Genomic DNA, 27,966 nt, shown 5'->3' on the forward strand with positions numbered 1-27,966 from the left:
TGTGTGTGTGTGTGAGTTGTAGGAGAGAGTGTGTGTGTGTGTGAGTTGTAGGAGAGAGTGTGTGTGTGTGTGAGTTGTAGGAGAGAGTGTGTGTGTGTGTGAGTTGTAGGAGAGAGTGTGTGTGTGAGTTGTAGGAGAGAGTGTGTGTGTGTGTGTGTGTGTGTGAGTTGTAGGAGAGAGTGTGTGTGTGTGAGTTGTAGGAGAGAGTGTGTGTGTGTGTGTGAGTTGTAGGAGAGAGTGTGTGTGAGTTGTAGGAGAGAGTGTGTGTGAGTTGTAGGAGAGAGAGTGTGTGTGAGTTGTAGGAGAGAGAGAGAGAGAGAGAGAGAGAGTGTGTGTGTGTGTGTGAGTTGTAGGAGAGAGAGAGAGTGTGTGTGAGTTGTAGGAGAGAGTGTGGTGTGTGTGTGCGGTGTGTGTTATTACCTTTTATAAACACTTTCAAGTTTGACTACAGTCAGGAATAATGTGCGCACATATTTTAGTCACTTTGCCAAAAATGGCAGCTATCTTGTTGTATATTACTGGTGTTAAGACCAAACATAAAAATAGGGTCACAAGGTATGTGGTATCATTACACTGGATCTTGGGGAAAAAAAAGTTTAAAAGAACCCTGGTCTAGTGTATTCACTAGAAAACAAATGTAATATGCAGAACCTGTTGGTGCACTACAAATAGCTGTTAATAATAATAATATAGAGGTTTTAAAAATAATCACTCCGTTTACCTTTATCTAAAATATGGTACCTACTCACAACTAAACCAGGCAACATACACCTGAAATGGACAAACAGCTTCCTCTGACTCCACTTGATTAGAGATTTGTAACACAAGCACAACTATAAACAAAGCCATATATGTTGATAAATCATTTCATATGTCGGTTTTATTTTCACAAATACAAAATCTTATATTTGTCCGCCAGCCCATCAAATGAAAAATAAATTCCAATGTTTGCAGCTCTTTTGAAAGGCTTTGGCTGGTCTAGAGGTTTGGGGCCTTGCTTTCTACAGTATTAAAGGGATAGGAACTTGCATGATTCAGATAGAACAGGTAATTTTAAGACACTTAAATTCACTTCTATTTTCAAATGTGCTTCGTTCTCTTAGTATCTCTTGTTAAAAATGAATATGCACATATCATACACTAGTGAGAACTAGCTGCTGATTGGAGGCTCCACACATTTGTCTCTTGTGATTGGCTAACTAATGGTGTTCCTTCAGCAAACGATAAAGGAATAAAGCAAATTTAAAGTAAATTGAAAAGTTGTTTAAAATTGTATGTTCTATCTATATCATGAAAAAAAAATTGGGGATTACTGTCCCTTTAATATTTTTAATTGGTTTCCTGAACAAGATTCCTGCAACAATTTTTGGACATAAACTAATACATTTATTAACAGAACCCTAATTTGTACAGTTTTACATGTGATCTGTGACTCGCATATCATTCAAAGGCAAATCATATTAAGATATTGTTTCTTTCACAATATAAACATCAATATTTCTAAAAGTTAGGAATTTGCAAAACAAAACATACCCCTCCAGGAAGGATTCTAAATTTCTCTCAATTTTGAAGGGATAGAAAGATCAAAACTTAAATGTGCATAGGTGCATTCCCATTAACAAAAATGCTTCTAGTAAGATATTACTGTTTTTCAGAGGCATACGCACATATATTGTGAGTGCCCCGTCACTGGTGTTCAACACCATTCCTGCTCAGAGTGCTGGTGGTTGTATTTACTGCATCTGTGAAGGCTTAAAGGGACACTGAACCCAATTTTTTTCTTTTTTGATTCAGATAGAGCATGCAATTTTAAGCAACTTTCTGATTTACGCCTATTATCAATTTCTCTTCCTTCTCTTTTTATCTTTATTTGAAAAAGAATGCATCTAAGCTTTTTTTTCTCTCTTTTTTTTTTGGTTCAGGACTCTGGACAGCACTTTTATTGGTGGATGAATTTATCCACCAATCAGCAAGAACAACCCAGGTTGTTCACCAAAAATGGGCCGGCATCTAAACTTACATTCTTGCTTTTCAAATAAAGATACCAAGAAAATGAAGAAAATTTTATAATAGGAGTAAATTAGAAAGTTGCTTAAAAACAGAATTTATGTTTACCTGATAAATTACTTTCTCCAACGGTGTGTCCGGTCCACGGCGTCATCCTTACTTGTGGGATATTCTCTTCCCCAACAGGAAATGGCAAAGAGCCCAGCAAAGCTGGTCACATGATCCCTCCTAGGCTCCGCCTACCCCAGTCATTCGACCGACGTTAAGGAGGAATATTTGCATAGGAGAAACCATATGTTACCGTGGTGACTGTAGTTAAAGAAAATAAATTATCAGACCTGATTAAAAAAACCAGGGCGGGCCGTGGACCGGACACACCGTTGGAGAAAGTAATTTATCAGGTAAACATAAATTCTGTTTTCTCCAACATAGGTGTGTCCGGTCCACGGCGTCATCCTTACTTGTGGGAACCAATACCAAAGCTTTAGGACACGGATGAAGGGAGGGAGCAAATCAGGTCACCTAAATGGAAGGCACCACGGCTTGCAAAACCTTTCTCCCAAAAATAGCCTCAGAAGAAGCAAAAGTATCAAATTTGTAAAATTTAGAAAAAGTGTGCAGTGAAGACCAAGTCGCTGCCTTACATATCTGATCAACAGAAGCCTCGTTCTTGAAGGCCCATGTGGAAGCCACAGCCCTAGTGGAGTGAGCTGTGATTCTTTCAGGAGGCTGCCGTCCGGCAGTCTCATAAGCCAATCGGATAATGCTTTTAATCCAGAAGGAGAGAGAGGTAGAAGTTGCTTTTTGACCTCTCCGTTTACCAGAATAAACAACAAACAAAGACAAAGCTTGTCTGAAATCCTTAGTAGCTGCTAAGTAAAATTTGAGAGCACGAACTACATCCAAGTTGCGCAACAAACGTTCCTTCTTTGAAACTGGATTAGGACACAAAGAAGGCACAACTATCTCCTGGTTAATGTTTTTGTTAGAAACAACTTTTGGAAGAAAACCAGGTTTAGTACGCAAAACCACCTTATCTGCATGGAACACCAGATAAGGAGAAGAACACTGCAGAGCAGATAATTCTGAAACTCTTCTAGCAGAAGAAATTGCAACCAAAAACAAAACTTTCCAAGATAATAACTTAATATCAACGGAATGTAAGGGTTCAAACGGAACCCCCTGAAGAACTGAAAGAACTAGGTTGAGACTCCAAGGAGGAGTCAAAATTTTTTAAACAGGCTTGATTCTAACCAGAGCCTGAACAAAGGCTAGAACATCTGGCACAGCTGCCAGCTTTTTGTGAAGTAACACAGACAAGGCAGAAATCTGTCCCATCAAGGAACTTGCAGATAATCCTTTTTCCAATCCTTCTCGAAGGAAGGATAGACTCTTAGGAATCTTAACCTTGTCCCAAGGGAATCCTGCAGATTCACACCAACAGATATACCAAATTATGTGGTAATTTTTCTGGTTACAGGCTTTCAGGCCTGAACAAGAGTATTAATAACAGAATCTGAGAACCCTCGCTTTGATAAGATCAAGCGTTCAATCTCCAAGCAGTCAGCTGGAGTGGGTCGAACGGACCTAGAACAAGAAGGTCTCGTCTCAAAGGTAGCTTCCATGGTGGAGCCGATGACATATTCACCAGATCTGCATACCAAGTCCTGCGTGGCCACGCAGGAGCTATCAAAATCACCGACGCCCTCTCCTGATTGATCCTGGCTACCAGCCTGGGGATGAGAGGAAACGGCGGGAACACATAAGCTAATTTGAAGGTCCAAGGTGCTACTAGTGCATCCACTAGAGCCGCCTTGGGATCCCTGGATCTGTACCCGTAGTAAGGAACTCTGAAGTTCTGACGAGAGGCCATCAGATCCATGTCTGGAATGCCCCACGGTTGAGTGACTTGGGCAAAGATGTCCGGATGGAGTTCCCACTCCCCCGGATGCAATGTCTGACGACTCAGAAAATCCGCTTCCCAATTTTCCACTCCTGGGATGTGGATAGCAGACAGGTGGCAGGAGTGAGACTCCGCCCATAGAATGATTTTGGTCACTTCTTCCATCGCTAGGGAACTCCTTGTTCCCCCCTGATGGTTGATGTATGAACTTGGCCCTCGCTAGCTGAGGCCAAGCTTTGAGAGCATTGAATATCGCTCTCAGTTCCAGAATATTTATCGGTAGAAGAGATTCTACCCGAGACCAAAGACCCTGAGCTTTCAGGGATCCCCAGACCGCGCCCCAGCCCATCAGACTGGCGTCGGTCGTGACAATGACCCACTCTGGTCTGCGGAAGGTCATCCCTTGTGACAGGTTGTCCAGGGACAGCCACCAACGGAATGAGTCTCTGGTCCTCTGATTTACTTGTATCTTCGGAGACAAGTCTGAATAGTCCCCATTCCACTGACTGAGCATGAACAGTTGTAATGGTCTTAGATGAATGCGCACAAAAGGAACTATGTCCATTGCCGCTACCATCAAACCTATCACTTCCATGCACTGCGCTATGGAAGGAAGAGGAACGGAATGAAGTATCCGACAAGAGTCTAGAAGTTTTGTTTTTCTGGCTTCTATCAGAAAAATCCTCAGTTCTAAGGAGTCTATTATAGTTCCCAAGAAGGGAACCCTCGTTGACGGAGATAGAGAACTCTTTTCCACGTTCACTTTCCATCCGTGAGATCTGAGAAAGGCCAGGACAATGTCCGTGTGAGCCTTTACTTGAGGAAGGGACGACGCTCGAATCAGAATGTCGTCCAAGTAAGGTACTACAGCAATGCCCCTTGGTCTTAGCACCGCCAGAAGGGACCCTAGTACCTATGAGAAAATCCTAGGAGCAGTGGCTAATCCGAAAGAAAACGCCACGAACTGGAAATGCTTGTCCAGGAATGCAAACCTTAGGAACCGATGATGTTCCTTGTGGATAGGAATATGTAGATACGCATCCTTGAAATCCACCTTGGTCATGAATTGACCTTCCTGGATGGAAGGAAGAAGTGTTCGAATGGTTTCCATCTTGAACGATGGAACCTTGAGAAACTTGTTCAAGATCTTGAGATCTAAGATTGGTCTGAACGTTCCCTCTTTTTTGGGAACTATGAACAGATCGGAGTAGAACCCCATCCCTTGTTCTCCTAATGGAACAGGATGAATCACTCCCATTTTTAGCAGGTCTTCTACCCAATGTAAGAATGCCTGTCTTCTTATGTGGTCTGAAGACAACTGAGACCTGTGGAACCTCCCCCTTGGAGGAAGCCCCTTGAACTCCAGAGAATAACCTTGGGAGACTATTTCTAGCGCCCAAGGATCCAGAACATCTCTTGCCCCAGCCTGAGCGAAGAGAGAGAGTCTGCCCCCCACCAGATCCGGTCCCGGATCGGGGGCCCGCATTTCATGCTGTCTTGGTAGCAGTGGCAGGTTTCCTGGCCTGCTTTCCTTTGTTCCAGCCTTGCTATAAGTCTCCAGGCTGGATTGGCTTGAGAAGTATTACCTTCCTGCTTAGAGGACGTAGCCCTTGGGGCTGATCCGTTTCTGCGAAAGGGACGAAACTTAGGTTTATTTTTGGTCTTGAAAAGACCTATCCTGAGGAAGGGCGTGGCCCTTGCCCCCAGTGATATCAGAGATAATCTCTTTCAAGTCAGGGCCAAAGAGTGTTTTTCCCCTTGAAAGGAATGTCAAGCAATTTGTTCTTGGAAGACGCATCCGCTGCCCAAGATTTTAACCAAGCGCTCTGCGCCACAATAGCAAACCCAGAATTTTTTCGCCGCTAACCTAGCCAATTGCAAGGTGGCGTCTAGGGTGAAAGAATTAGCCAATTTAAGAGCACGAATTCTGTCCATAATCTCCTCATAAGAAGAAGAATTACTAATAATCGCCTTTCCTAGCTCATCAAACTAGAAACACGCGGCTGCAGTGACAGGGACAATGCATGCAATTGGTTGTAGAAGGGAACCTTGCTGAACAAACATCTTTAGCAGACCTTCTAATTTTTTATCCATAGGATCTTGGAAAGCACAACTATCTTCTATGGGTATAGTGGCGCGCTTGTGTAGAGTAGAAACCGCCCCCTCGACCTTGGGGACTGTCTGCCATCAGTCCTTTCTGGGGTCGACTATAGGAAAACAATTTTATAAATATGGGGGGAGGTACTAAAGGTATACCGGGCCTGTCCCATTCTTTACTAACAATGTACGCCACCCGCTTGGATATAGGAAAAGCTTCGGGGGGCCCCGGGGCCTCTAAGAACTTTTCCATTTTACATAGTGGTTCTGGAATGACCAGATAATCACCATCATCCAAATTGGATAACACCTCCTTAAGCAGAGCGCGGAGATGTTCCAACTTAAATTTAAAAGTAATCACATCAGGTTCAGCTTGTTGAGAAATGTTTCCTGAATCTGAAATTTCTCCCTCAGACAAAACCTCCCTGGCCCCCTCAGATGGTGTAGGGGCCCTTCAGAAACCATATCATCAGCGTTCTCATGCTCTACAGAATTTTCTAAAACAGAGCAGTCGCGCTTTCGCTGATAAGTGGGCATATTGGCTAAAATGTTTTTGATAGAATTATCCATTACAGCCGTTAAATGTTGCATAGTAAGGAGTATTGGCGCACTAGATGTACTAGGGGCCTCCTGTATGGGCAAGACTGGTGTAGACGAAGGAGGGGATGATGCAGTACCATGCTTACTCCCCTCACTTGAGGAATCATCTTGGGCATCATTTTTACTAAATTTTTTTTTTTTTTTATGACATAAAATACATATAGTTAAATGAGAAGGAACCTTGGTTTCCCCACAGTCAGAACACAATCTATCTGGTAGTTCAGACATGTTAAACAGGCATAAACTTGATAACAAAGCACAAAAAACGTTTTAAAATAAAACCGTTACTGTCACTTTAAATTTTAAACTAAACACACTTTATTACTGCAATTGCGAAAAAGAATGAAGGAATTGTTCAAAATTCACCAAAATTTCACCACAGTGTCTTAAAGCCTTAAAAGTATTGCACACCAAATTTGGAAGCTTTAACCCTTAAAATAACGGAACCGGAGCCGTTTTTATATTTAACCCCTTTACAGTCCCTGGAATCTGCTTTGCTGAGACCCAACCAAGCCCAAAGGGGAATACGATACCAAATGATGCCTTCAGAGAGACTTTTCTATGTAACAGAGCTCCACACACATGCAGCTGCATGCCATGCTGTCCTCAAAAACAAGTGCGCCATACCGGCGCGAAAATGAGGCTCTGACTATGATTAGGGAAAGCCCCTAAAGAATAAGGTGTCAAAAACAGTGCCTGCCGATATAATCATATCAAAATACCCAGAATAAATGATTCCTCAAGGCTAAATATGTGTTAATAATGAATCGATTTAGCCCAGAAAAAGTCTACAGTCTTAATAAGCCCTTGTGAAGCCCTTATTTACTATCTTAATAAACATGGCTTACCGGATCCCATAGGGAAAATGACAGCTTCCAGCATTACATCGTCTTGTTAGAATGTGTCATACCTCAAGCAGTAAGAGACTGCACACTGTTCCCCCAACTGAAGTTAATTGCTCTCAACAGTCCTGTGTGGAACAGCCATGGATTTTAGTTACGGTGCTAAAATCATTTTCCTCATACAAACAGAAATCTTCATCTCTTTTCTGTTTCTGAGTAAATAGTACATACCAGCACTATTTTAAAATAACAAACTCTTGATTGAATAATAAAAACTACAGTTAAACACTAAAAAACTCTAAGCCATCTCCGTGGAGATGTTGCCTGTACAACGGCAAAGAGAATGACGGGGGTAGGCGGAGCCTAGGAGGGATCATGTGACCAGCTTTGCTGGGCTCTTTGCCATTTCCTGTTGGGGAAGAGAATATCCCACAAGTAAGGATGACGCCGTGGACCGGACACACCTATGTTGGAGAAATTGCCTGCTCTATCTGAATCACAAAAGAAACAATTTGGGTTCAGTGTCCCTTTAATTTGTGCCATACAAGCCACTGCTGACCCTCTGAGCAGGCATCATGTTTCAATACTGGTAAACAGGCCCTCACAGCATATCTGCTTATGCCAGTGACTGACAAATTTGTTTAACAATTAGGAGCCAGTAAGAATATTTAGGAGCGAGAGAGTGGTACTCTTATAAAGTACTACTATGGAGAAGAACCCAAAAATTTAGGAGCCAAAAGGTAAAATTTTAGGAGCCAGTGTCTCCATGGCTCCTGGGTTTGTCGAGCCCTGGCTTATGCCACTGAAAAAAAAAAAGTAATAACGTACTAGAAGCATTTTTGCACATTTTAAAGTTGGCTCTTCATTCCCTTAAAGAGTTTTTTAAAAGGGGAAAGGAGTAAAACTATAGATATGACATTGATGTGATGCCAAATAAAGCATGCAGCAAATGGGCACATTTATTTATATTGCATAGGTATGTACTTTTAAAAAAAAAAAATTAATAGATTTGTATTCACATAACTAGAACATTTTGTTTCGAGCTAAACCAAAGGCTTGGCACCCAGAAAGAAAAATGTAATTTTATGATTGAATTAAAAACAAAGTAGTTTCTATTTAAAAAATACACACAATACCATTTTCAAATAGAAATACATTTACTGCTTAAACTGAACCCGAATTTGAATTCCAACATGTTTAAAATAAATTGTTCCACCCACTGAACACCAATTTCAAATAATGAGGGATATAACAGCTTTAAAATAAATGTAGTTAACATTTTAGACACGATCCAGCAGACCAGTGAAACTGCATGACAAATTATCATTTCTTTTGATAAACCTTTTATGATACGAACACTTAATTGTGTGCATGCATAGGATGTCATGAAACAGTTGTGGAACATTGAACTGGCCTCCTATTGCATATCCACTTCATATCGGAGGAATACTGGTTTGTTTCACAACAAATTAGTTGCCTGTGTTCATATCAGGCTGGATGAATTAAAACTACAAGGTCAACCTTGGAATTTCATAAGGAACATAGTATAGGGTGAAAACTAATATGGATCAAAACTGTAACCTAATTATTTTAATGAGTTTAAAGGTTATAAAAAAAAAATTCATGCTCTAAAAATTCTCCCTTTGTGACTGTGAAGTACCTGGATATACCATACTTCAATGCATAGCATAGCCATTAATAGAATTGTAGGATTTCAGAACTACAAATAGCTGGTTTCTCAATGTGAGAAGGATTAAGCTGTAGGAAACCCAGAGAAGAAAGTCAACAATAAAAATTCAAACATCCAGTCTGCTGATAACTGGAAGGTAATATGGGTCATAGCTCTTAGCAACAGTCCCACTGAGAGCTTACTCCTAGCCGAGGCTACTGTAGTCAGAGATATGGTCCTTTAATACACGTGAGCTGCAGTACACCAAAAGCCTCTAAATATTCTGTGTAGCCAATATATATTCCAAACTTGGAATGTCCGATATAGCTGGCCAAGAATCTTGTAGACTTCATTATGAGGCTATTTGTTTCTGTGATTTTAGTCATGTCAAACTACTATGGCATAAAATTAAAGAGCTCTTCAGATCACACAGTTACATAAAGGAGAGTGAATCCTGAACCTAATGGCCCATATGTGGGTTTAAATAGTTCTACCCCTGGATTTTCCTGATCAGCACCTTTCCGTAGCTAGAAATGTTTAGTTTATTATACAATTACGGTTTGGACCTCCAAGTCTCCATCATGAGAGGTGATTACAAAATCACCACTCTGGTCAACTTCCACTTCCATCTTCACGTTGTCTATCACAGAGTCATCTTCAACCTCAACATGAGGTTCTTCCTTTGGTATCACTACATTTTCACCTATGGCTGAAGCCAAAGTCATGGCAACCTGTGCAGTCAGAGATTCCGGTGTAGCTATGGCAATTGTGTCTGCTGTCGTGACCTCCTCCACTCCAGGATGACTGTTGTCCAGGGCCACACTGTGGACAATTATATGTCCTTCTGTATTATCTGTACTCACTATCTCCTGTACAACACTCATCAGCTCACCTTCGACCTGTGGAGATATAGGAAGGAAGGTATAGGAAGGTTAAAGAAAAATAAGTTTGACTAATCTCACAAGATTTAGAGCAGCAGGCAACATAATTCCAAAGTTATAATTGAGACTTCCTCTGACCACACTTTATCTTCAAACACTACATCTAAACAAGTGATTGTAAAAACAGAATTTATGTTTACCTGATAAATTACTTTCTCCAACGGTGTGTCCGGTCCACGGCGTCATCCTTACTTGTGGGATATTCTCTTCCCCAACAGGAAATGGCAAAGAGCCCAGCAAAGCTGGTCACATGATCCCTCCTAGGCTCCGCCTACCCCAGTCATTCGACCGACGTTAAGGAGGAATATTTGCATAGGAGAAACCATATGATACCGTGGTGACTGTAGTTAAAGAAAATAAATTATCAGACCTGATTAAAAAACCAGGGCGGGCCGTGGACCGGACACACCGTTGGAGAAAGTAATTTATCAGGTAAACATAAATTCTGTTTTCTCCAACATAGGTGTGTCCGGTCCACGGCGTCATCCTTACTTGTGGGAACCAATACCAAAGCTTTAGGACACGGATGAAGGGAGGGAGCAAATCAGGTCACCTAAATGGAAGGCACCACGGCTTGCAAAACCTTTCTCCCAAAAAATAGCCTCAGAAGAAGCAAAAGTATCAAACTTGTAAAATTTGGTAAAAGTGTGCAGTGAAGACCAAGTCGCTGCCCTACATATCTGATCAACAGAAGCCTCGTTCTTGAAGGCCCATGTGGAAGCCACAGCCCTAGTGAAATGAGCTGTGATTCTTTCAGGAGGCTGCCGTCCGGCAGTCTCGTAAGCCAATCTGATGATGCTTTTAATCCAAAAAGAGAGAGAGGTAGAAGTTGCTTTTTGACCTCTCCTTTTACCAGAATAAACAACAAACAAGGAAGATGTTTGTCTAAAATCCTTTGTAGCATCTAAATAGAATTTTAGAGCGCGAACAACATCCAAATTGTGCAACAAACGTTCCTTCTTCGAAACTGGTTTCGGACACAAAGAAGGCACGACTATCTCCTGGTTAATGTTTTTGTTAGAAACAACTTTTGGAAGAAAACCAGGTTTAGTACGTAAAACCACCTTATCTGCATGGAACACCAGATAAGGAGGAGAACACTGCAGAGCAGATAATTCTGAAACTCTTCTAGCAGAAGAAATTGCAACCAAAAACAAAAAACTTTCCAAGATAATAACTTAATATCAACGGAATGTAAGGGTTCAAACGGAACCCCCTGAAGAACTGAAAGAACTAAGTTGAGACTCCAAGGAGGAGTCAAAGGTTTGTAAACAGGCTTGATTCTAACCAGAGCCTGAACAAAGGCTTGAACATCTGGCACAGCTGCCAGCTTTTTGTGAAGTAACACAGACAAGGCAGAAATCTGTCCCTTCAAGGAACTTGCAGATAATCCTTTCTCCAATCCTTCTTGAAGAAAGGATAGAATCCTAGGAATCTTTACCTTGTCCCAAGGGAATCCTTTAGATTCACACCAACAGATATATTTTTTCCATATTTTGTGGTAAATTTTTCTAGTTACAGGCTTTCTGGCCTGAACAAGAGTATCAATAACAGAATCTGAGAACCCTCGCTTTGATAAGATCAAGCGTTCAATCTCCAAGCAGTCAGCTGGAGTGGGACCAGATTCGGATGTTCGAACGGACCTTGAACAAGAAGGTCTCGTCTCAAAGGTAGCTTCCATGGTGGAGCCGATGACATATTCACCAGATCTGCATACCAAGTCCTGCGTGGCCACGCAGGAGCTATCAAGATCACCGACGCCCTCTCCTGATTGATCCTGGCTACCAGCCTGGGGATGAGAGGAAACGGCGGGAATACATAAGCTAGTTTGAAGGTCCAAGGTGCTACTAGTGCATCTACTAGAGTCGCCTTGGGATCCCTGGATCTGGACCCGTAGCAAGGAACCTTGAAGTTCTGACGAGAGGCCATCAGATCCATGTCTGGAATGCCCCACAGTTGAGTGATTTGGGCAAAGATTTCCGGATGGAGTTCCCACTCCCCCGGATGCAATGTCTGACGACTCAGAAAATCCGCTTCCCAATTTTCCACTCCTGGGATGTGGATTGCAGACAGGTGGCAGGAGCGAGTCTCCGCCCATTGAATGATTTTGGTCACTTCTTCCATCGCCAGGGAACTCCTTGTTCCCCCCTGATGGTTGATGTACGCAACAGTCGTCATGTTGTCTGATTGAAAACGTATGAACTTGGCCCTCGCTAGCTGAGGCCAAGCCTTGAGAGCATTGAATATCGCTCTCAGTTCCAGAATATTTATCGGTAGAAGAGATTCTTCCCGAGACCAAAGACCCTGAGCTTTCAGGGATCCCCAGACCGCGCCCCAGCCCATCAGACTGGCGTCGGTCGTGACAATGACCCACTCTGGTCTGCGGGAGGTCACCCCTTGTGACAGGTTGTCCAGGGACAGCCACCAACGGAGTGAGTCTCTGGTCCTCTGATTTACTTGTATCTTCGGAGACAAGTCTGTATAGTCCCCATTCCACTGACTGAGCATACACAGTTGTAATGGTCTTAGATGAATGCGCGCAAAAGGAACTATGTCCATTGCCGCTACCATCAAACCTATCACTTCCATGCACTGCGCTATGGAAGGAAGAGGAACGGAATGAAGTATCCGACAAGAGTTTAGAAGTTTTGTTTTTCTGGTCTCTGTCAGAAAAATCCTCATTTCTAAGGAGTCTATTATTGTTCCCAAGAAGGGAACTCTTGTCGACGGAGATAGAGAACTCTTTTCCACGTTCACTTTCCATCCGTGAGATCTGAGAAAGGCCAGGACTATGTCCGTGTGAGCCTTTGCTTGAGGAAGGGACGACGCTTGAATCAGAATGTCGTCCAAGTAAGGTACTACAGCAATGCCCCTTGGTCTTAGCACCGCCAGAAGGGACCCTAGTACCTTTGTGAAAATCCTTGGAGCAGTGGCTAATCCGAAAGGAAGCGCCACGAACTGGTAATGCTTGTCCAGGAATGCGAACCTTAGGAACCGATGATGTTCCTTGTGGACAGGAATATGTAGATACGCATCCTTTAAATCCACCGTGGTCAAGAATTGACCTTCCTGGATGGAAGGATAGTTCGAATGGTTTCCATTTTGGACGATGGAACCTTGAGAAACTTGTTTAGGATCTTGAGATCTAAGATTGGTCTGAACAAATTGGAGTAGAACCCCATCCCTCGTTCTTTTAATGGAACAGGATGAATCACTTCCAGAAGATAACCTTGGGAGACTATTTCTAGCGCCCAAGGATCCAGAACATCTCTTGCCCAAGCCTGAGTGAAGAGAGAGAGTCTGCCCCCCACCAAATCCGGTCCCGGATCGGGGGCCCGCATCTCATGCTGTCTTGGGAGCAGTGGCAGGTTTCTTGGCCTGCTTTCCTTTGTTCCAGCCTTGCATTGGTCTCCAGGCTGGATTGGCTTGAGAAGTATTACCCTCCTGCTTAGAGGACGTAGCACTTGGGGCTGGTCCGTTTCTGCGAAAGGGACGAAAATTAGGTTTATTTTTGGCCTTGAAAGACCTATTCTGAGGAAGGGCGTGGCCCTTGCCCCCAGTGATATCAGAGATAATCTCTTTCAAGTCAGGGCCAAACAGTGTTTTCCCCTTGAAAGGAATGTCAAACAATTTGTTCTTGGAAGACGCATCCGCTGACCAAGATTTTAACCAAAGCGCTCTGCGCGCCACAATAGCAAACCCAGAATTTTTCGCCGCTAACCTAGCCAATTGCAAGGTGGCGTCTAGGGTGAAAGAATTAGCCAATTTAAGAGCACGAATTCTGTCCATAATCTCCTCATAAGAAGAAGAATTACTAATAATCGCCTTTTCTAGCTCATCGAACCAGAAACACGCGGCTGTAGTGACAGGGACAATGCATGCAATTGGTTGTAGAAGGTAACCTTGCTGAACAAACATCTTTTTTAGCAAACCTTCTAATTTTTTATCCATAGGATCTTGGAAAGCACAACTATCTTCTATGGGTATAGTGGTGCGCTTGTTTAGAGTAGAAACCGCCCCCTCGACCTTGGGGACTGTCTGCCATAAGTCCTTTCTAGGGTCGACTATAGGAAACAATTTTTTAAATATGGGGGGAGGTACGAAAGGTATACCGGGCCTGTCCCATTCTTTATTAACAATGTACGCCACCCGCTTGGGTATAGGAAAAGCTTCGGGGGGCCCCGGGGCCTCTAGGAACTTGTCCATTTTACATAGTGTTTCTGGAATGACCAGATAATCACAATCATCCAAATTGGATAACACCTCCTTAAGCAGAGCGCGGAGATGTTCCAACTTAAATTTAAAAGTAATCACATCAGGTTCAGCTTGTTGAGAAATTTTTCCTGAATCTGAAATTTCTCCCTCAGACAAAACCTCCCTGGCCCCCTCAGACTGGTGTAGGGGCCCTTCAGAAACAATATCATCAGCGTCCTCATGCTCTTCAGTATTTTCTAAAACAGAGCAGTCGCGCTTTCGCTGATAAGTGGGCATATTGGCTAAAATGTTTTTGATAGAATTATCCATTACAGCCGTTAATTGTTGCATAGTAAGGAGTATTGGCGCGCTAGATGTACTAGGGGCCTCCTGTATGGGCAAGACTGGTGTAGACGAAGGAGGGGATGATGCAGTACCATGCTTACTCCCCTCACTTGAGGAATCATCTTGGGCATCATTTTTACTAAATTTTTTATGACATAAATCACATCTATTTAAATGAGAAGGAACCTTGGCTTCCCCACAGTCAGAACACAATCTATCTGGTAGTTCAGACATGTTAAACAGGCATAAACTTGATAAAGCACAAAAAACGTTTTAAAATAAAACCGTTACTGTCACTTTAAATTTTAAACTGAACACACTTTATTACTGCAATTGCGAAAAAGTATGAAGGAATTGTTCAAAATTCACCAAAATTTCACCACAGTGTCTTAAAGCCTTAAAAGTATTGCACACCAAATTTGGAAGCTTTAACCCTTAAAATAACGGAACCGGAGCCGTTTTTATATTTAACCCCTTTACAGTCCCTGGAATCTGCTTTGCTGAGACCCAACCAAGCCCAAAGGGGAATACGATACCAAATGATGCCTTCAGAAAGACTTTTCTATGTATCAGAGCTCCACACACATGCAGCTGCATGTCATGCTGTTCTCAAAAACAAGTGCGCCATACCGGCGCGAAAATGAGGCTCTGACTATGATTAGGGAAAGCCCCTATAGAATAAGCTGTCTAAAACAGTGCCTGCCGATATTATTTTACAAAAAATACCCAGATTAAATGATTCCTCAAGGCTAAATATGTGTAAATATGATCGATTTAGCCCAGAAAATGTCTACAGTCTTAATAAGCCCTTGTGAAGCCCTTATTTACTGTCTGAATAAAAATGGCTTACCGGATCCCATAGGGAAAATGACAGCTTCCAGCATTACATCGTCTTGTTAGAATGTGTCATACCTCAAGCAGCAAAAGACTGCTCACTGTTCCCCCAACTGAAGTTAATTCCTCTCAACAGTCCTGTGTGGAACAGCCATGGATTTTAGTAACGGTTGCTAAAATAATTTTCCTCATACAAACAGAAATCTTCATCTCTTTTCTGTTTCAGAGTAAATAGTACATACCAGCACTATTTTAAAATAACAAACTCTTGATTGAATAATAAAAACTACAGTTAAACACTAAAAAACTCTAAGCCATCTCCGTGGAGATGTTGCCTGTACAACGGCAAAGAGAATGACTGGGGTAGGCGGAGCCTAGGAGGGATCATGTGACCAGCTTTGCTGGGCTCTTTGCCATTTCCTGTTGGGGAAGAGAATATCCCACAAGTAAGGATGACGCCGTGGACCGGACACACCTATGTTGGAGAAAAGGTTTTTGAAACACCTGTAAGTTCACAGCTGTCAGGTAATTGTGTCATAAGAAATAGTGTAGCACAAGTTACTGTCCCTAGTGCGGAGTGCGTATAACCTGTAGCACAAGTTACTGTCCCTAGTACTGAGTGCATAGAACCTGTAGCACAAGTTACTGTCCCTAGTGCTGAGTGCATAGAACCTGTAGCACAAGTTACTGTCCCTAGTGCTGAGTGCGTATAACCTGTAGCACAAGTTACTGTCCCTAGTGCTGAGTGCATATAACCTGTGGCACAAGTTACTGTCCCTAGTGCTGAGTGCATATAACCTGTAGCACAAGTTACTGTCCCTAGTGCTGAGTGCGTATAACCTGTAGCACAAGTTACTGCCCCTAGTACTGAGTACGTATAACCTGTAGCACACGTTACTGCCCCTAGTACTGAGTACGTATAACCTGTAGCACAAGTTACTGTCCCTAGTACTGAGTGCATAGAACCTGTAGCACAAGTTACTGTCCCTAGTGCTGAGTGCGTATCACCTGTAGCACAAGTTACTGTCCCTAGTACTGAGTGCGTATAACCTGTAGCACAAGTTACTGTCCCTAGTACTGAGTGCGTATAACCTGTGGCACAAGTTACTGTCCCTAGTACTGAGTGCGTATAACCTGTAGCACAAGTTACTGTCCCTAGTACTGAGTGCGTATAACCTGTAGCACAAGTTACTGTCCCTAGTACTGAGTGCGTATAACCTATAGCACAAGTTACTGTCCCTAGTGCTGAGTGCGTATAACCTGTAGCACAAGTTACTGTCCCTAGTGTTGAGTGCGTATAACCTGTAGCACAAGTTACTGTCCCTAGTACTGAGTGCGTATAACCTGTGGCATAAGTTACTGTCCCTAGTACTGAGTGCGTATAACCTGTGGCACAAGTTACTGTCCCTAGTGCTGAGTGCGTATAACCTGTAGCACAAGTTACTGTCCCTAGTACTGAGTGCGTATAACCTGTGGCACAAGTTACTGTCCCTAGTACTGAGTGCGTATAACCTGTGGCACAAGTTACTGTCCCTAGTACTGAGTGCGTATAACCTGTAGCACAAGTTACTGTCCCTAGTACTGAGTGCGTATAACCTGTAGCACAAGTTACTGTCCCTAGTGCTGAGTGCGTATAACCTGTAGCACAAGTTACTGTCCCTAGTGCTGAGTGCGTATAACCTGTAGCACAAGTTACTGTCCCTAATACTGAGTGCGTATAACCTGTGGCACAAGTTACTGTCCCTAGTACTGAGTGCGTATAACCTGTAGCACAAGTTACTGTCCCTAGTACTGAGTGCGTATAACCTGTAGCATAAGTACACACATACTAACAACTCCAGTGTTGCAAAAAGTCTCTAGTTAAAGCTCAAATCTCTATGACTCTTGCACCTAAAAACTTGAACCGCTAGTACATTCAGTCTTACTTAACGTGTATCCTCTCTACTACCTGCTTAATTCTCTAGACTTTTTTTTACCACAGTACCCTAATGAAACTATATTCACTAAAGTAATAAACTATCTGCTCACTACTAAAATCATGTGCAATTCTAAACACTACTCATCGACTAGGTTACTATAGACTACCATAACCTACAGTAAATTTTCCAGTCATCTGGAGTGCCCGACACTGCCCTATCATGAATGGAATTGTCTCTCTCTCTTCGCTCTTTAAGTATCTCTTGTTCTGGTACCACTAAACTAGCAACCACTGTCCTGATCCCCAAGGCTCAGTCCAGGGTCCCATGCTCTGTATAAGATTGGTCAGGTTTCAGTACCATCTCTATGACAAAAATACATTTATCCATGGCAGTGTTCTCCACAGAAAATGTTGCCAGCTGGGTGGCATTATAAAGTAGCCAGGTGGAAGCAGTGTAATATTTTCTAATATTATATAATTTTTTGATATCCAAATCACAAATTAGTTGCATAATTTACCATAAATATGGGTGGTCAGTAAATTCAGTCAGGTGGTGCACCCGCTAAAAAGGTCCTGGGAAGAACACTGCATGGGCTCCATTAATCAAGCAGCAGACAGCTTTAAAGCCGTTGTAGTACAGATTCACTAATGTGAGTCTGCAGCTGCAAGTTAAGAGGTTGTATTGGCCGTTTACCAACTTCTCTGCCACTTTAAAGGAGGTGGGGCTGTGAATGACATCTAGCTTTACCCATATATCAGCAGACAGGTTCCCTGGCTGGGAACTTTGTCCACCCACTGGTTAATACATGAAACCCTATATATCTATGCACTGTATCTGTCTATCTTTATCTTTTCACAACCTATTCCCCTTCCTTCTAAATTGTTTCACAAACGTAACAGTAACTTTTTATGATTATTCTTTTATTTGATAAATTTCCTGATTATAAACCAGTGCTATTAAATTATATTATTTTAATGTAGAAGCATATTACTGCAATATAAAAAAAACAACACTTCCCCATAATTATATGCATCTGTCCTTCTCTAGAAACATGCCATCCCCTCTATATAGAACCCCAACAAAACTTGGTAATTAACACACCCTCCTCCAATTCCAGCTTTACAATTTTCTGACAGCTCTCACCTCATGCGTCTCATCGTCCTGGATAAGCTCTGCGGCGTCATTGGTTTCAGAGTCCTCAGCTGCTGCCTGTAGAAATAAGGAGAGCATTAGTCTACAAGAGAGATATGGGACCAGCAATTCTTAGCCAGTGCTTTTGCTTATAGGCCTATTAAAAGGGATAGTCTAGTCAAAATTAAACTTTCATGATTCAGTTAGAGCAGCAATTTTAAGCAACTTTCTAATTTACTCCTATTATCAATTTTTCTTCGTTCTGTTTGTATCTTTTTTTGAAAAAAACAAGAATGTAAGCTTAGGAGCCGGCCCATTTTTGATTCAGCACCTGGGTAACTCTGGCTGATTGGTGTCTAAATGTAGCCACCAATCAGCAAGTGCTATCCAGATTATGAACCAAAAATGGGCCGGCTCCTAAGCTTACAATCAAAGATACCAAGAGAACGAATAAAAAACAAAATTTATGCTTACCTGATAAATTTCTCTCTTTCCAGTCATGGAGAGTCCACAAATTAATTCCATTTACTAGTGGCATATTCACTCCTAGGCAGCAGGAGGAGGCAAAGAGCACCCCAGCAGAGCTTTAAAATATCACTTCCTTTACCCACAATCCCCAGTCATTCTGCTGAAGGAAAATGGAAAAAGATGATAAGGGTACAGAGGTGTCTGAGGTTTATACCAAAAACGACGCCGTCTTAAAATAAGGGCGGGTCTTGGAATCTCCATGCCTGGAAAGAAAAATATTTATCAGGTAAGCATACATTTTGTTTTTTTTCCTATGGCACGAAGAGTCCACAAATTCATTCCAATTACTAGTGGGAAACAATACCCAAGCTAGAGGACACAGAATGAAAAGGGAGGGAGAACAAGACAGGCAGACCTAAACAGAAGGCACCACCGCTTGAAGAACTTTTCTCCCAAAGAAGCCTCAGACGAGGCAAAAGTATCAAATTTGTAGAATTCGGAAAAATTAGCAATGAGGACCAAGTGGCCGCCTTGCAGATTTGCTCCACAGATGCTTCATTTTTGAAAGCCCAAGAAGAAGAGACAGCCCTAGTGGAATGAGCCTTAAGTCTCTAAGGAGGCTGATGTCCAGCAGTCTCCTATGCTAATCTGATAACACTTCTCAACCAGAGAGAAAGAGTAGTAGCCTTCTGACCCTTACAGGGCAGAAGAATGCTGAAAATCTTTTGTTGCTTGTAGATAAAATTTTAGAGCACACACACACACACCATCCAGGTTGTGTAACAGACATTCTTTCTGAAAAGAAGGATAAGGACAAAAAGAAGGAACAACAATTTCTTGATTGATGTTGCGATCCGATACAACCTTGGTAACAAATCCTAATTTAGTACGAAGGACCGCCGTATCCGCATGAAAAATAAGGTGAGGGGAATTACACTGCAGAGCCGAAAGATCGGAAACTCTGTGATCAGATGAAATGGCAAGTAGAAATAAAACTTTCCACAATAACAACTTAATACCAACCAAATGCATAGGCTCAAACGGAGTCTGCTGCAAAACTTTAAGAACAAGGTTAAGGCTCCAGGGAGGAGCAACATGTTTAAACACAGGCCCGATTCTGACCAAGGCCTGAACAAAAGATTGAACATCTGGCAGATCTGCCAGACATTTGTGTAAAAATATAGACAGTGCAGAAATCTGATCCTTCAGAGTTTTGACCGACAAACCCTTCTCCAGGCCCTCTCCAAGTAGTCAGCTTTAGAGAATCTAGATTTGGGAGGAGGAAGGGACCCTGAAGTAGAAGGTCCCTCCTCAGAGGCAACCTCCAAGGGTGAAGAGATAAAATCTTCACCAGATCCGCAAACCAGATCCTGCGAGGCTAGGCAGGAGCTATTAGAATCACAGACACCCTCTCCTGTTAGATACAAGCAATGACTCGAGGAAGGCGAGCAAACGGGGGGATAACAGGTATGCCAGACTGAATTTCCAAGGCACCGCCAGAGGGTCTATCAGAACGGCTTGAGGATCTCTTGATCTTGAACTGTACTTTGGAAGCTTTTCGTTCAGACGAGACGCCAACAGATCCAATTCTGGAGCCCCCTACCTGAGAGTTATTGTGAAAACCTCCGGGTGGAGAGCCCACTCCCCAGGATGAAAGGTCTGCCTGCTCAGAAAATCCGCTTTCCAGTTGTCCATTCCTGGGATGTGGATGGCAGATAGGAGACAATGGTAAGACTCCACCCACTCCAGAATGCGAGTTACCTCCTTCATTGCTAAGGAGCTCCGAGTGCCCCCTGGTGATTGATATATGCCACAGAGGTGATATTGTCCGATTGGAATCTGATAAACCGGACTCAAATGTTTATGGGGAGAGAAGACTCCTCTCGATTCCAAAGACCCAGAACCTTCAGAGAACTTCAAACAGCTCCCCAGCCTAAAAGGCTGGCGTCTGTGGTCACAATCACCCAGGATGGTCTCAGAAAGCATGTACCCTGAGACAGATGATCCTGCGAGATCCACCAAGCTAGAGAGTCTCTTCATAGGGAATCCAGAACTATCCTCTGAGATAGGTCTGAGTGGTCTCCAGTCCATTGTCTGAGCATGCATAACTGTAGTGGTTTCGGATGGAACCAAGCAAACGAAATGTCCATGGAAGCAACCATCAGACCAATTACCTCCATACCGCCACAGATGGACGGGTAGGAGGACTGAAGTGCAAGGCAAGAAGCCAGAATCTTAGGTTTTCTGACCTCCGTCAGAAAAATCTTCATGGATAGAGAATCTATAATTGTTCCTAATACACACAATCTGATGTTGGGTACTAGGGAACTCTTCTGCAGATTCACTTTCCACCCGTGGGAACAAAGAAGAATAGATAACAGCATCTCTGTATGAGATTTTGCTAACTGAAAAGATGGCGCTTGAACCAAGATGTCGTCCAGGAAAGGCGCCACTGCTATTACTTGAGATCTGACCACCGCTAGCAGGGCCCCCAGGACCTTTGTAAAGATTTGAGAGGCTGTGGCAAGGCCAAAGAGAAGAGCCATAAACTGGAAATGGTTGTCCAGAAATGCAAACCGAAGGAATTGTGGATGTTCCCTGTGAATGGTATTATGTAGATACGCATCCTTCAGATATATGGTAGTCATGAATTGACCTTCCTGTACCAATGGAAGGATGGAACGAATAGTTTCCATCTTGAAGGACGGAACCTTGAGAAATTTGTTGAGACACTCAAGGTTGAGAATTGGCTGAAAAGTTCCCTTTTGTTTTGGGAACTACAAACAGATTTGAATAGAATCCTTGACCCCGTTCCTTTACAGGAACGGGAACAATCACTCCCAGGGAAGATAGGTCCTTTACGCAGTTTAAGAAGGCCTCTTTTTTTACCTGGTTTGCAGATAACCTTGACAGGATAAATCTGCCCCTAGGGAGACAAGACTTGAATCCTATTCTGTATCCATGAGATACTATCTCCAAGGCCCAAGGATATGGAACATCGCAGATCCAAGCCTGCAGAAAAAAAAAATAGCTTGCCCCCCACTTGATCCAAAACAGGATCGGGGGCGGCCCCTTCATGCCAATTTGGACTCAGCAGGTTTCTTGGTTTGCATTCCCTTTGTCAGGGTTTTTTCCCTGTTGTGTGCCATGTGCTGCTGGCAGCCATTTTACTCAGCTCTCTTCCTGACTATTGCATTGTGGGGGATGCTGCTCATTTCCTACACTTCCTTTTATGGCCAGACTGGTGTGCATCATCCATGTGAGACAGGATGCAGTCTCAGAATTGTGATGTCATCACTTATTATTTAAAGGGTCTCTGTTCAGTATGCTTTGCCTTTGCGTTGTCTCAGACTTGTTTGTGAGAGTTCCTGTGTATTACCTGGCTGCCTGACGTCCTTCCTGGTTCCTGATCCCTGGCTTGTTCCTGACTCTGCTGTTTTCCTTGTTCCTGATTCCGGCTCGTCTGACTATTCGCTTTGGCTCCTGACTCGGCTCGTCTGACTGCCAGCTCTGGTTTTGACTCCTGGCTTGTTATTTGACTTGTGGACTTATTTTGTGCTATGAATAAAGGTGTAATTATTTTTGCACTTCTCATCTCAGTCTGATTCCTGGCACCCTGACACCCTTGTTCCAAGGTTGACCAGACCTCCATGAGGTTCTGGATTGCTCCGGCTTGGAAGAAGAGGGGGAAGACCTCTGTCCTTTGAATTTACGAAAAGGAACGAAAATTAGAATTCTGGCGACCCTTAGGTCTATTCTTCTTGTCCTGCAGTAGGAAAGATCCCTTTCCATCCGTAATTTCGGAAATGATCTCAGCCAGACCAGGACCAAATAAAGTCTTACCTTTGTAAGGTAAAGACAGAAGTTTAGACTTAGAAGTCACATCTGCCGACCAAGATTTTAACCACAGGGCCCTACGAGCTAGAACAGCAAGGCTAGAAATCTTGGCTCCCTAAACACTTGCATCACAAATTAAAGTATTGGCCAATTTAAGAGCCTTGATCCTATCCTGGATCTCCTCTATAGTAGTCTCCTCCGAGATCAGGTCAGACAAGGCATCGCACCAATAAAGAAGCCACCCCCACCACCGTAGCAATACTTGCAACAGGTTGCCACTGCAATCTCTGATGAATGTACATCTTTTTTAAGTAAGCTTCAAGCTTCTTATCCATGGGATCCTTCAAGGAACAGCTATCCTCAATAGGAATAGTAGTTCTTTTGGCTAAAATAGAAATAGCTCCTTCTACCTTGGGCACAGTGCGCCACAAGTCCGTAATAGAGTCTGCAACAGGAAACATCTTTTTAAAAACAGGGGACGGGGAAAAAGGGAATTCTTGGCTTTTCCCATTCCTGCACTATAATTTCCGACATACGGTCGGGAACCGGAAACACTTCCACAGAATTTCATATACTCTATTGTGTTTACTAGACTTTTTTTGGATTCTCAACGACAGCTGAATCTGAGTTATCCAAAGTAGCAAGGACCTCCTTCAGAAGAAGTAAACAAAGGTGTTCTAGTTTAAATATAAAATTAAGCTCCTCTGAGTCTGTAAATTTCTCCACTATAAAGTCAGAATCAGAGATCTCACCCTCAGATGCTACTGAGGTATCATCATTAGATAATTGGGAAAGACTAACGCAGCCTAAGCTAAGCGGAGTCAGAACCCTTACCAAAAGAAATATGTTTAGATTTCCTTTTCTTCTTGCCAGTAACTGGAAAAGCTGCAGAAACAGAAGTAATCTGTGCAGCAAAATCCCCTGGTAAATACCCCCCCCCCCCCCCATAGGAGGTTGAGAGGAACCACAGGGCACTGCATGTGAAACTGGTAAAGCTTGGGACGTCTGAGGGGAATGCTAGGACAACACTATCCTGAGAGACAGGGGGCTCAGAGAGAGAAATCTTATCTTTAAACAATAAAGCTTTATTTAAACAAGAGGAGCAAAACTGCACAGGAGGAATTATCTTAGCCTACAAGCAAATTAAACATTTTTCAAAAGACTTATTTTCATCATTAGTGTCCATAATTAGGTACTTGATTCCACCATTATTAATGAAAAATATTTCAATATTGTGCTCAGAAAAAACTTCTACTTTTGAATCCAGCAAATAATAAGTTGCAATACTTAATAAAATGGTCATAAACCCTCAGCTCTGCTGAGGTCTTACCCCTCCTGAGACAGATGAGCTATCCCATTAGCACAGGGAAAAAAAAAAACACAGACCCGGATTAAAGGATTACCCCTCATATCCACCGGAGCTGCTCAAATCCACTGTCCAAAATCGGCAGGCACCAGAGCTGCAAACCTCCGCACTAGCCGCGGCAAAACTCTGATCTGATAAGCCGAAAACCGGAAGAGCGGTCACATGACCGCAACTAAGAACTGTGACACAACTTGTAAAAAACGGTGCAAAACAAAGACCGGTAAAAACAGGAATTTAACAAACTAGCTATCCTTCTAAAGAATGTCCCTTGTCAGCCTCAAAACACCCTCACATTTCTAGCAGTGCCCTCCCATTTTGCAGTGTAGGTATATCCCTCATAAGAGATACTTGTAAGCCCCAAGTAATTTCACAAAGGGATTAACCCTTAGAGTGCTGCTACCTTCAAACCTAGAAGGGAAAGCACTTACCTGTAGATCCTGCTCTTTCAGGCAGGGATTGTTTTCTAAGGTGTGGCAGATTCCTCCACTTCTACCAGGGACCTGTGGAAAAGAAAGGACAGAGTAAACAACCCTGGCTTTCTATAATAGGGGTAGCAATAATGTTAGAAGTTAAGCAAAGACCACCTCACCGTCTTCTAACTGCTAAGAGCCAACATTACTCTTACTAAAGAGATTGACATGGACACAGCTTGACCCCAATCCTCGCTTGCAGGGAAAAGTACCCATAAAAGGATTCAAATTCTTCAGACACCCTCTTCACACATCCTCCCTTGACAGAGGCAAAGAGAATGACTGGGGATTATAGGTAAGGGAAGTGACACTTAACAGCTCTGCTGGGGTGCTCTTTGCCTCCTCCTGTTGGCAAGGAGTGAATATCCCACTAGTAATTGGAATGAATTTGTGGACTCTCCATGCCATAGGAAAGAAATTGATAATAGGAGTAAATTAGGAAGTTGCTTTAAATTGCTGCTCTATCTGAATCATGAAAGTTTAATTTTGACTAGACTATCTCTTTAACTTCTTTACTGCAGAAAGATTAGGAGTTGTCTTTTGAGGGGCATTTGTTATTTAGAACAAGGGTAGCATGTCAAGATTTGCGGTAACCCTGCAGCCTGCCACAGTGCTTTTGTTATTCACCTGTTGTGTGGCTTGAATGTCATGGCTGGCATGTTGAAAATAAATGATGGATATCTATCTATAATATATAGATGGATATATCGATGAGAGAGAGAGAGATACTAATCTGCAAGAATTGCGTTACAAGCCCTGTAAGTTTCTGAATGCTTCTAAATTACTCTTACAGAAGCCAGCAGTACATTCCTTTAGTTCTGACCGGCCAGCAGAAAAGTGTGGCAGTTACCTCTATGATGTATTCCTGAGTGTCGGCAACCACTGAAGAGAAGTCTACTAAGACAGTCTGTGGCTCCTCGGAAATAACCCTCTCAGCCATAGCTTCCATCTCAGCAGTTTCTTTAGCAGTTAAAAAATCTTTTATCATGTGCTTTGTACAGCCCCCTGAGAAGCAGTGAAAATAAACAGTTAAACATATCTAGTATAAAAGGCACTTATCTGCCAATTCATTTATTTTTTACAGACTTGAATCTTCACTTACATTAAATATTTATGCATAAAAAAGTGAGAATTTATATACATTAGTGAAACAAAATAAACACTAGAAACATTGCCCTTAAAAAAGGTGGGTTACGATAGTATAATATAGCTTTATATATAGAATATATCATATAAACAAACAAGGATTCATTTTCCCAATAATAATAATAATAATAAATCATCATCTTACTAAATCAATCTTCAATCATCAGAAACTATAGGAAATTAATTTCTTTAAAAATACATTTTATATTTCCTACAATACATAATTGTAAGTCAGAACTTAAAGGGACACTAAACACACATTTTATTTAATGATTCAGTCCGAGCAGCAATTTTAAGCAACTTTCTATATTACTTCTATTATTCAATTTTCTCCGTTTTCTTGCTATCTATTTAAAAAGCAGGAATGTAAAGCTTAGGAGACAGCTAATTTTTTTTTCAGAACCGGTGTAGCACTTGCTTATTGGTGGCTAAACGAAGCCACCAATAAAGCAAGTGCTGTCCAGGGTTCTGAGCCTAAAATGGGCTGGCTTCTAAGCTTTACATTCCTGCTTTTTATATATAGATAGCAAGAAAACTAAGAAAAATTGATAATAGGAGTAAAATTAGAAAGTTGCTGCTCTGTCTGAATCATAAAAGAAAAAAAATTGTTTTAATGTCCCTTTAAAAATCCAAAAGCCAGAAAGATGTGGCTTGTAGCATTTTACTTAAAGGGACACTGAACCTAAATTTTTTCTTTCATGATTCAGATAAGAGCATACAATTTTAAGCAGCTTTCTAATTTATTCCTATTATCAATTTTCATCGTTCTCTTGCTATCTTTATTTGAAAAAGACGGCATCTAAGCTGTTTTTTTAGTTCAGCACTCCGGACAGCACTTTTTTTATTGGTGGATGCATTTATCCACAAATTAGCAAGAACAACCCACGTTGTTCACCAAAAATGGGCCGGCATCTAAACTTACATTCTTGAATTTCAAATAAAGATACCAAGAGAATGAAGAAAATTTGATAATAGGAGTAAATTAGAAAGTTGCTTAAAATGTTATGCTCTATTGGAATCACGAAAGAAAAATTTGGGTTAAGTGTCCCTTTAACAATTTGATTTTGTAATAAATGATTTTGCCATTAAACAAAACACTTGCTATATAATTACAGATACAAGAATCGCTATGTGCATTATATTGGATAATTTCTTCTCTAGTTATGACTGACAGACAGCAGGAAGTGGTATTTATAATCACCTTTAATTCTTAAATGGCGATTCAGTGTCCCATGTTCTGCAAAGGCTCGGTCACACTTATGGCATTTGAATGGGCGTTCTCCCGTATGGTGCCTAATGTGCCGTACTAGAGATCCCTTCTCTCGAAACGTGCGAGAACAGTACTGGCAGACAAAAGGCTTATCCTCGAGGTGAGTGCGGAAGTGAACCTGCATTGCATTCTAGGAACGGAGGGAAATCATAGATTATGTGAAATGGAGCACATTAAAGGACAAGACATGTTTATCAATATTACACAGAAAATGTTAAAGGGACAGTAAAATCAAAATTAAACAAATAGATAAAACCTGACATTTTAAACAACATCCGATTTACTTGCATTATCAAATTTGCTTCGTTCTCTTGGTATCCTGTGGTGAGCTCAGGAGCGTGCACGGGTGCTTAGCCATCTGACAGCAGTTTTTGTAGCAATTAAATTCATAGTAGCAAACACTGATGCCATGGAATAATAGACACATGCACACTCCTAAGCTTCTATCAGCCTACCTAGATTTACTCTTCACCAAATGAAACCAAGAAAACAAAGAAAAAGTTCATAACAGAAGCAAACTGGAACGTTGTGTTAAATTGCATGCTCTCGGAATCGTGAACATTTCATTTTGACTTTACTGTCCCTTTAAGCTGTTTTGTTCCTTTATGAGGGTTTGTAAATATTTCTGCACACACTGGCGACTTCTCCACACAGTAGATTTCTGACGTTAACATCATTTAATTCAGTCTTAGCTTAAAGGGACATTAAACCCCAAAATGAATTTCATGATTCAGATAAAGCATACAATTTTTAAAAAGTTCCCAATTTACTTCTATTATCAAATGTATTTCATTCTAGATAGGTAGCGTGCACGCACATGCCTGAAGCCCTACATGACAGGAAATAGTGCTGCCGTCTAGTGCTCTTGTCAATGTATAACATTGTTGCAAATGGGTACAGGGTTTTACGTCCCTTTAAACTGACAAT

The 27,966-nt window shown here is 42.0% G+C and overlaps 1 protein-coding gene across 3 annotated transcripts in view; it reads right to left on the bottom strand.

Annotated features, from left to right (window-relative positions):
• Window positions 1–8,587: 8,587 nt before the first annotated feature.
• Window positions 8,588–27,966, bottom strand: part of E4F1 (E4F transcription factor 1) — an 80,350-nt gene continuing 60,971 nt past the window's right edge. For all 3 annotated transcript variants that reach the window (XM_053694766.1, XM_053694765.1, XM_053694764.1), the window contains exons 11-14: window positions 26,971–27,169; window positions 25,474–25,628; window positions 18,495–18,560; window positions 8,588–10,017 (exon numbers count right to left, since the gene is read on the bottom strand). In XM_053694766.1, coding sequence (XP_053550741.1) covers window positions 9,664–10,017; window positions 18,495–18,560; window positions 25,474–25,628; window positions 26,971–27,169 — 774 coding nt within the window. In that variant the 3' untranslated portion in view covers window positions 8,588–9,663. The remainder of the gene's footprint in view (window positions 10,018–18,494; window positions 18,561–25,473; window positions 25,629–26,970; window positions 27,170–27,966) is intronic.

Source organism: Bombina bombina, chromosome 11 (genome assembly GCF_027579735.1).
Source record: "Bombina bombina isolate aBomBom1 chromosome 11, aBomBom1.pri, whole genome shotgun sequence".
Classification (NCBI taxonomy): domain Eukaryota; kingdom Metazoa; phylum Chordata; class Amphibia; order Anura; family Bombinatoridae; genus Bombina; species Bombina bombina.